At 33.6% G+C, this 10,759-nt stretch overlaps 2 protein-coding genes across 7 annotated transcripts in view; one reads left to right on the top strand and one right to left on the bottom strand.

The window, feature by feature from the left end:
- Positions 1 to 629: 629 nt before the first annotated feature.
- LOC120534958 (dynein light chain roadblock-type 2) lies at positions 630 to 3,175 on the bottom strand. Its single transcript, XM_039762464.1, has 4 exons — positions 3,092 to 3,175; positions 2,563 to 2,638; positions 1,246 to 1,413; positions 630 to 982 (listed from the first exon to the last, which is right to left on the bottom strand). The coding sequence occupies exons 1-4, from the start codon at positions 3,092 to 3,094 to the stop codon at positions 939 to 941; spliced, it is 291 nt and encodes a 96-aa protein (XP_039618398.1). The 5' UTR covers positions 3,095 to 3,175; the 3' UTR covers positions 630 to 938.
- A 2,597-nt stretch (positions 3,176 to 5,772) lies between these two features.
- Positions 5,773 to 10,759, top strand: part of wwox (WW domain containing oxidoreductase) — a 1,268,497-nt gene continuing 1,263,510 nt past the window's right edge. For all 6 annotated transcript variants that reach the window (XM_039763360.1, XM_039763361.1, XM_039763363.1 and 3 more), the window contains exons 1-2: positions 5,773 to 6,077; positions 8,549 to 8,613. In XM_039763360.1, the coding sequence (XP_039619294.1) occupies positions 5,971 to 6,077; positions 8,549 to 8,613 (172 nt within the window). In that variant the 5' untranslated portion in view covers positions 5,773 to 5,970. The remainder of the gene's footprint in view (positions 6,078 to 8,548; positions 8,614 to 10,759) is intronic.

The following is a 10,759-nucleotide window of genomic DNA, read 5'->3' as shown; positions in this document are numbered from 1 at the left end:
GGTTGCACTGCAATTAGATGTTCATACAGCAGAGAAATTACACTCCATACAGAAACTATACATCTTGAATTAACAAATAACAGGCTGATAGAATCAAAAACCACACTCATTCAGGTAACCATTTCTTTAAATATTTATCATAAATACTGGTCACCTAAAACAAGATAACAAAACTTTCATTCCAAAAAACAAATAAAAGTTTTGGTACAATGCTTTCCCACATAGTGATCTAACCCCATCAGATTATAGTTTAGTTTGTAAGGAATGATCAAGTGTGGAGTACAAGGTTGCTGTTGACTAAAAATGTCCACAAAGAAAACTGAATGTACTACTTTATTTTTGAGTAGCAGAGTTAAGGTCATTGTGGAGAACTCTCATGCACATACCCATACACTCACTTACAGCGGGCCAAAATAAAACTGCAAAGTGGGATATCTGTAGAACATATGTAAACTTTACACTGAATGCTTGGTCAAGGAACAGAACCCAGGTCCCTGCAGCCGTGAAGAAGCAGTGTCAAATACACTGCCTAGCAAATAATTTACTATCTAGAATAAACGATAGTAATAATTACAAAATTTTGTTTTCCAGTAAATATTACAATTTGTAAGAGAAAAACTATAACAAGATTTTTTTTTGTATTTTAGACATTTATTTTTTGCTTCTTTTTTTGGCATTGAAATTGCACTTTCCAGTACAGAACATGAGTAAACAGATCACAGAACAGTAAGACAAAGGTCTTCTTAGATGAATACATGATACAATACAAATTAAAGTTAATTACAAGGCTTTGCGAAGAAAGAATTCATTTAAAAAACACCAAGACAGTAATTCCCATGGGAATTTCAGGTTGAACACTGCAAAAAGCCCCCCAAAGTTGTGATACCTTTAGAAGGTCTTTTTTTTAAGACAACATTGCAACTGTAAATGAATGTGTTCTATTCACTAGGATTCTGAATAACAATCAATAAGTATTCCTTATCTGAAAAGAAAAAAAAAAAAACATGCATTAGTATTTAACAATTTCCATAATATAAAGACAGTATGTGGAGTTCAAGTTTAAATATTCTAAAATGTCATAATTCATAAATTTTCTTATTTCCTTTAATTTTCACTACAAGAAAAGTGTAAAACTAAATAGCAAATTAATGAAAAAATAAAAAAACACATTACATGAAAAAGTATCAGAGAGTACTCTTTAAAAACAGTCATACAATGTCATTACACAATATATTGATTCAGTACCTGGGGCAACCATGATTTCATGCTTCTTTGACCTGATACGTAAAAAGGTCAAATCATTTTGTGGGTCAATATCTCTCACGGTGCTCCTAGCCTTTATTGTAAGTTGATGCAACAGTCCAGCATATTGCACAGTTGTGGAATTGTCTAATGTGGTCCTGATAGGTATTCCTGGGAGATAAAAAAAAAAAAAATCTAAATTTATTCTAGCTGTTAACACAATCATTCACTCATAACACAATACAAACGATTCCTTAAAAACTTTACTCTATTTTCAATGTATTGGCTTCTGTAAATAAACCAGTTCATTTTGTTACAGTCCTGTACTGACTCTTCAATATTCCATATATTTAGCTGAATAATAATGTCATATTTATAAGTATAATTAAACATAATTTGTTTTGTGTGGGGTATCATTGTGTTGAATTCATCTTTGATGGGGAATTTCACTTCATTAAAACAGTTTTAGTTACTCTGACGCTATGACTTCAAATTAATAGCTACAGAATGTCATAATAAAAAAGTCTTGATGAGCAAGGTAGTTTTAAATTATCAGAGGCTGAGGTCTTGCAACTTACAAAGTTATCATATTATTAGGTCACTAGTGACATCCCTAGCATCGGATATGTATAATTTTGACTGAAGGTAATGGTTGGTTTAAAACATTATGTTCCCTTGTAATTGATAAATTCTTCCAAATCACTTACTAATGTCTATGTAATGCATTTTATGTTTTGCTCTTGCTATTTCAGGAAGCACTTGTAACTTTGAATAACTTTAAAATACATTGAACAGTAGCAGTTTAACAAAATAACCATATAGCTTTTTGCATTTTCTGCTTTAGCACAATAGCATCATTAATTAGCTCAGAAAATTATATGCATTTCGTATTACTTAACTGTTCAACTTTGTTACAGACAGAGACACAAAATTATGATTATTTTTCTACTTGCCATACAGGGAAACTACTTAAACATTCCCATTTTAAACATAAAAAAGGCCAGGATATTGCTAACCATTGTATACAGCTTATAAAATCACAGTACAGCTGCAAAACACATAGGCCTACATCACATGAAGTATAAAATGCAATAAGAATCTGATGTCATGGCAATTATAATAACATTAATAACAGCAATAATCCCAAAACACATAATGATGGTAACAACAACTCATAAGCACTAAATTTTGAGAAGAGTCCTTAGCAAACACACACACACACACACGCACGCACGCACAAGCCATGAAAGACACGAAAATAACATATCCAGAAATAAGACAAATAAAAAAAAATCAGAAATTACTCATTTGTTTCAGTACCTTCTGCATTTACAACTATTGTTCCAAGTACTCCTTTGTGAGACTGGATCCTTTTCAGAGTTTCTTCTACTTCTGCCTGAAGAATGAAAGAAAAATCTTTATTAGACAATTTGTTTCACGCACTATATAAAGTTATTCCTTGGTTTGTGTTAAAGAGACAACTAATTTTATATAAATTTCGGAATTATAGCAGTTACTAAAAAATCCTTACTGAATGTTCTTAAACGGTAAAGAGACGTTATTTAAACAAAACATAACTGATATATAACTTTTTTCTATTTTAAATTACTTTTTAATGTATTTATCACAACTGTAAAATAATACGTTTACTAGAAAGTTTACTATTTCTCAGAAAATTAATCATAGTAGTAGCCCAGTGTAAGAAAAAGTGCGTAGGAAGCAGGAAAGATTAATGTGTTAAATACATCAACAGAAATTCTAGAGAATTAAGAGCTAAACACCTTTTAACATCTTATTTATTTAATATATATACTTTAGAAATAACAGTAAATCAATGCAAAACTCTTACCATTTCTGTAATACTGCCAGTCTCTTAGCCAACTGTCAACAATAACGCGCTAGAGCCCGTTGCTAAGAGGATACGGAAACAGACAAGTACTCAACCTATGAAAGGCCGCTTTTAAATGCTGGGGCGGGCCCAACTGGAACAGAGATGATTGACAACGCCCAGGGGCAATTGAAATCTGAGCTGAGGACACTTGGGCGCTTCACAATATGCGGAAAATCGTTTATGACAAACGCACTTGACAAATAAAGTATGCAGTTATACAAGTTTTGGACTTTTTACAACTATAGATATCTCACTTCGTTTACAAAGTCATTCAACAATTCAATTAAGTTTAACTTTTTGCAGCCAAGTGGATAAACCGTGAAGGCATTTACTTCATAAATTTATAGATTCATTATTGTCATAGCACGAATGAAAAATTAATAATTATGAAAAAAAAAAGTTTAGTAAAAAAAAAAGTTTAGTAAACATTGCAGTTTAAAACCTCAAGATAGTACTTGCACCCTTTAACCGCAACTTCATGAAGCTGCAATTAACATTCACCCATGCCTTTATATAAAGACAATAGGCATTTAAGGCAGTATTATTATCATATTGCTAACCAATGCAACCTCTAATTCCAACGCAGGATCATGGTAGCCTGCAGCCAACATCCTTAGCGAGGGACGATAAGCAAACAAGTTGTGCTTTGAAATGGTGTTTTGATTATTTCATGTGACTTTTATGTATTTTTGAGAGCCGATGAAATGTTTATTCATTACTTAACATTTTTCACAAAACACATTTTCAGCTTTCAGTTTTTTTTTTGTGTTTTCTCACTATAATTAAATATAAATATTTTATTTTAATGATAATTTGATATAATTTGCTATTTTTCAAATATTAAAATAACTGTTTAAAGGAAAACAGTTATGAAAAATAATTAACTTGCGGTGTGCTGTCACCCTACCCGGGGTTTGTTTCCTGCCTTGCGCCCTGTGTTGGCAGGGATTGGCTCCATCAGACCCCCGTGACCCCATAGTTCGGATATAGCGCGTTGGATAATAAATGGGTGGAAACTATTATTAACTACAATGACCACCGGTGGTTCATATGTGACCACCTGAATCCTCTGTATATCTTACTGCGCAGCAGCCAGGGTATACAAAATTTCTCTGTGAGTTTGAGAGTAAAGCCAACTGTGTACGTTGGGTTCAGAAGGAATGGCTAGCAAGGAAAAAGCAATAGCTTGGTGCTAAAAACATCCTCAAAATAGTTCGGTGAATCCAAGTATAATGTTGCTACCACCGCTTCATGTTAAGCTTGGTTTAATTAAGCAACCTGTCAAAGTCCTATCAAAGGGTGGAACTTGTCCCATGTATTTTTTGGGGGTTTCTGAGTCTAAATTGAAAGACGACAGTTTTATCGGACCTGATATTAGAAAACTGATTTCTAATGCAGAATCTGATGGTGCGACAAACGATCTGGAATGACAGACATGGGCATCTTTCAAAGAACAATAAAGATACACATTATAAAGATATTGTGAAAAAATGTAGTAGTTGAATTTAAAGAATGGTGTTGCAACATGAATCTCAAAGTTTATTGTTTGGATCCGCATTTTAATTCTGTTTTTTAAAGAGTGAGTAACAGATTCCTTGTGGATGTCAAAGATGTGGAGAAGGTACTAGGGACGCTGGAATTTCAGTATGATAACGGACTACTGCTGAACGATTCACATAGAAGACACGCACCATAAAATGTGTACCAACGACGGGCCACCAGACGACTTTTTGGATCCAAAAACTAAGAAGTGTCACAAACTAAATAAGGTATATATAAGTCAATTAATACAGTTTGCATTGTTGCTTTCTTATGTTTAAAAATATTGAATTGAATAAATTCATTTAAATTGATTTATAACAATATTGTATACAAGTATAAAGTGTGTAATGTGTTAAATTGTACTTAAAATCTTTTTAATTTTGTACTTAAATGTTTATGAGTTTAACCTTCCAGACCGGCGATTAATAAAATACTAATAATAATCGTAATACTATTGATGTGGAAGTTAAGTCATTCTGTTAACTATCTCAAACAGTGGCATTTTTAAACCCATTGATTACTGCTGTATTATATTTTGTTTTTCGTTACCAGAAGTAAAACTATTTGAACTATAGTCTAAAATTGAAAAAACTTTGCAGCAGACTGTATGACAATAGAAGATGCACTCTGTTTTCGGCTAACACAGCGCAACGTATGACATTCACACATTCGCTTAATTCAGTTCAGTGTCGCTTTCGGAAGTAACATTGTGACATTGGTCACAAGGCAGGGATCAAGATGACAGTCCAACACAGGTCCACACACACAAACACACACACACACACACTCAGAGTTGGGACAATTTTAGGGTGCAAATTCACTTAATCCGTGCGTCTAGGACTGGGGTATCTAAGATTACTAATGCAGAGTTTAAAAATGAAATAACAGGAAATAGTTTAAAAAAGAAACAATAATAAATGAACATGCACCTCTAAAGTGTTATGCTCTGATAAAACCATTTTAGAAGGGAACACTTCGGTAATGCTATTAAGCTTACCACTGTGGATCCAACTAGCTCTTTAAATAGCGGCGGCATCACTTACTATCCACCATCTCCGAGTTGGGGAAAAAAACTACAATTCCCAGAATGCTCCAATCGTCGCCCTCGCGTCAAATATGAATCCAGTCCCGGAAGCCCTGCTTTCACAGTAAATCGAATGCGCGTGTTTTGAAGAGTGAAATACTTTTGGAGCATACTTTGTGATTTTGTTATTTTTTTGAGTGCTACCTGTTGCAGTAATTTACCTTTTAAATTAATCGTAACGTTTCACAATCCCTTCCCCAAGTTTAGCATCATGGCAGCATTAAAATATGCAGGTTTGGATGATACTGACAGTGAGGACGAACTGCCACCTGGCTGGGAGGAAAGAACCACAAAGGACGGATGGGTTTACTATGCAAAGTAAGGGAACCTTAGAAAATTTGTGTTATGCTTTAGGTTCCAAAGGAATAACTTGGATGCGGGCATTGAAGAAACGTGCATTTTATTTTATCCCATACATGCAGTTTGGCAGAATGACCCGGTTTGCTTTTTCAAAAAATGTACAAGTCTGGCAACTTAATTAAGTCCGTTTTAGACTGAGCATTGAATAGACGTATAGATACAGATTTGCAGGCTACTAGCGATTCTATGCATCAGCCGTTATTGCAGTAACAGACAGACACGTGCACTGCGAGATGCTCATACAGATGCAAAACTAATTGTTAGAAGCCACGATTTTGGAACACAGAGTCACATATTAACTTAATGTTTCTTTATTGTCCAGGCTGACTTTCAGTGAAGAACCCGTAAAGAAAAACCCTATATTAATCGGCAGCTCAATGGTAATACAGTAGATGATAATCAATACTGTTTGCATTGAAGGGTGTTTAAAGTGCCAGCTCACTGGAATTGAGGCACTATTAGCCCTTTCTGACACGATGTGGCCTGACAAAAGCTAAATGTCTAGACTTTTCTGTGGATGATGTCTTTCAGTTGTTTGAGGGTACATTTCTAAATTTTTTCATGATTTTTAACTGTCGTGTTTTCAGTTTTTGTGCAGCTTTTATCTTGACTTTACCATGAATCTATGCCATTTCTGGTGATTGTCTTTTAATGATGTGACTAAAATAGTTTAGGCTGAACATTAACTATTAATGATTTTAACACTTATTTAAAAAATGTTCTGCTTTATATCTAACTGATTTGTCAAATCTGCAGTCAATGGTATCATCTGTATTAAATTTAACACCAGAAACCCATTTTTTCAGTCTAATTTTCTGGTAGCAGCGGAATGGCCAAATTAGAGTCAAGATCGCTGCATGCCTGAGTTAAACTGAACAAACTTACGTATGTTGTGTTCTTTTCCTCGTGCCACCTTTAAAATAGTGTGTTTATACTGAGAAAATAGCTTCTTGTTTTAACTTTGTTATCATTAAAACAACTCTGCCTTTAGTTTTCTATATTTTCCGTTCCATTTTTCTTTTCCCCATATTACTAAGTCAGGAGACTTAATATTTAGGTTTTATTAATAATTCTCAGCTAGCCAGTCTTTTCAGTTTTTCTTTGATCTTTGTCACAAATCTTTTCAGATCTTTCTTTATTTCAGTTTGTCAGCTAACCAGTCCCTATACTGTGTTTGTTGTTCATGTCTGAGTGTTGCATCTTGGTTATCTATTGGGTTTTTGAGCAGGCAGATCACATGTTTAAAATGCATTGCTCTTTCATAGTTTATTGTCATCAGTTAAACAGATTTACCACTGCTTTATTAATGAGCAGAAACAAACTTGTATTTATTTGCTTGTTTTTTCCAATTACGCAGGACATGCTGACAACTGACTTAATGTTTCTATTGTTCTTAGACCATTTTTTGTATCTATCATTCAAGACATACAGTTCTCGCTATGCACACTTACTTGTGTGATCCTGAACATTATATTGCCAGCCCATCACATAATCTATTAGTATTTGATTCAGACTATTTAAGGCTAAATTGGATGACTTGAAATACCAGTTTGAAAATGTGTGAACATTTATTTAGTTTGAATGGTATGAAAAACTTTGTTAAAGAAGTTTGCTTTATGTAATTGTGATTTTATGTAATTGTGGTTTTCTTATTTCATACAAAAAATATAAATTGCTAATGTTTTTGTGTTTAAACAAATTTATTAAGATCAAGAATTTTCAGAACAAACCTGATAGACCAATCCAAAATAAGCAAGAACTAACAGAGATTATTTGCATGTTAATTAGATTACCTGCAAGAGGTAGGTGATCACGTACTTACATAAAGTAAATTTAGGAGAAATTACTTGGAACTACATTTTTTTGTTTTGAAATTTTCCTCTCCGCACACTTTTGCAGTTAACAGAACACACATTTATTACAGTTTTGTTGATATTTACCTTTTTGCATCATTATCGACTGAAATATCCAAATACTGTTAAACACTGTCAGTAAGTGCTTGTGTTTTTTGTGATGTAGTATATTTGTTATTACATTTGGTATAAAACCCAAGTATTGCAGAATACAAAACAATTACAGAGAACTAAAGTAATTGCTTAAAAACAATTCCCAGATGAATAATGTTTAAAAGTATGGACTTGTCATCTGCATGGCAAGACACATTGAAACCAATCAGTGTTTTTAGGCTGCCACAGACTCATGTATATGTTTTTAAGTCAGTACATTTACCACATACAAGGAAGAAACTGTCTGAAGTTTTGTTCTGCTTGGACTCAGGTGCTAGTGGAAAATCAGCATTATTTTAATATTTTGAATAGATGGTGTGTTTAAATATGCATTAATGAAAGAACCGTTTAATATTTTAAATGACAATCTTTTTACCCTGCCATATCAGTCTTTGAAATGTTTATTTTCTTTGTTATTGGCAGCCATGATGAACTGAAAACTCAATGGGATCATCCTAAAACTGGGAAAAGAAGAAAAGTGGCTGGAGGTCAGTATTTAAAATAAAATAGTATTGCAGCACTGTTAGGATTTTTGTGTAAGATCATATAAATTGTTAAGTGTTTTAATTAAAATAATGTTTATCACACACATAAATGCATTTCAAAGCAAAGGTGAAATGTGCCAGTATGTCTTTAAGTCCACTACATTTATAGATCTATAAGGTCATTATTGCTAAGCATGCAGAGTATACTGAAATTCTTACTTGCATGTGCTAATCGATCTGCAACTTGTCACCACTCACCTGTGCCATGATTAATGATTATAACTACATTACATTTAACTGTTGTCTTCCTTAACTGAAAAATCTCGGAGTATATTTGACACAGAATAAGCAAATTTATATTATAGTTGTATTACTTATATATGTCTTGATTTTGTTTTTAAAAAGTGAAGTCATAGCAGATGATTCATTTCTAATCTTCGCGCAAGTAGTTTACTTGGTGTTACACCTGATGAATGAAATAAAAGCTTGTATGATGTAATTGAAATTTGATGCATTTAAGTATTAAAAGTATACTCTTTACTGAAAAGATTGTGTAATAATTCAAAAACAAACAGATTATCACATCACAACTACCATAACATTTGAAGTTACTTTTGACACCCAAACAGATACATAAAAACAAGAAAGTTACCAGATTTACTGTTGTAAATGTATTTCACTAAATTAACAGTCTACCAGGCATGTTTCACGCCTAATTAATAATAATTCTTTGCATTTATATAGCGATTTTCTCACTAATCAAAGCGCTCTGCAATTGCAGGTTAAGGGCCTTGCTCAAGGGCCCAACAGAGCAGAGTCCATTTTGGCATTTACGGGATTCGAACCAGCAACCTTCCAATTGCCAGTGCAGATACCTAGCCTACACAATCAATGTCAGGAAGGATCACTATTCTGATGCAAGAAAAAATGCCTAATGTAACTGCAGGTGTTTTAATAGTATACTTAAGTATACAGAAAACAACAACGTAGTCTCACTTATCTGTCTAAGGCTTTATAAACCTATTCTTGATCTATAAATTTTTACCTCAAGCCATTGCTTTCCAGTGGTATAATTCCCTCTGGATTTTACTTAGACCTTTTAAGCAGGTCAAGGTTTTGATTCTTATTTCAGGGTTCAGTTGTACAAAAGCCATTTTAGAGTTAACTGTGGTGACCATGGGTGTTCCTGCATCATGTGACCAAATTGTCCCTATGGAATAGCTTTACTGTCACTCGTGGACTTGGAAGACATCTAATGGTCTAATATAATCTCTCTGTCATCTTTCACCGGGTTATATTTGCCTGGAGCATATACAGTTCTAATATGTCTATGATGGTAATAGTCTGGTCACAGGTATATATTATGGTATGGCATTTCTGGAGTGATTATTGCATTATGCTGCCTACCCTTGTTCCAGTCTTCTTAGTTGACATCTCTGCCCTTGGGATGTCCTTCCTGTTAGTTTAGCTTAGGTTGGGGTATGTAGACTTTATTTTCCCAGAAGGAAATTAGTTTGCCTTAGGCAAGTACAAAATGTAGGACATTGTTACATAAATACAAGAAAATAGTCCAGGAGATATTTATGCCAACAACTTTTATGATCAGTACCCATTTCCTTAAGATTTATACAAGCAAGAATAATTATCTCTAACAGATCCCAGTAATAATTGTTATTCAGAATTCAGAAAAATACCCACAACTACCAATCTTTACAGTTCTGGGGATAAATAAAGATTTTAAATGTGTTGCTCTTGACACTTGGGAGTCTCAGTTTGCGCTTGGTGGGAACAAATTAAATTTAGGAAGCAAAGGATGGCTACTATCTGACAGAACTGAGTTGGTGGTCCTTCTCATTTATTTGTTATACAACACAGAATGAGAGGATTCCTGCAAAATAATATTTTTCCTGCTAATATTTGTAATGTTGTTTAGAAACGTTTGGTACACAATCCACAAATTTTAAGATTTGACTATGCTTATGTGAACTCCTGTAAGTCACACAAAATAAACAGAAAAAAAGTAGATGGACAGCAGCAATCAACACTCACCCTTTGTGTTCCATTAGTTAAAAAGACAGATTCTGGCCCACCAAGTTAGGGCCCAGACAGAATTTATTAGTCAGTTGCTCGACTAGTATGAGGATGAATT

Source organism: Polypterus senegalus, chromosome 9 (genome assembly GCF_016835505.1).
Source record: "Polypterus senegalus isolate Bchr_013 chromosome 9, ASM1683550v1, whole genome shotgun sequence".
In the NCBI taxonomy this organism is placed as follows: Eukaryota; Metazoa; Chordata; class Cladistia; order Polypteriformes; family Polypteridae; genus Polypterus; species Polypterus senegalus.
The sequence above is the reverse complement of the archived record's forward strand: the minus strand, read 5'-3'. Positions and strand labels throughout refer to the sequence as shown.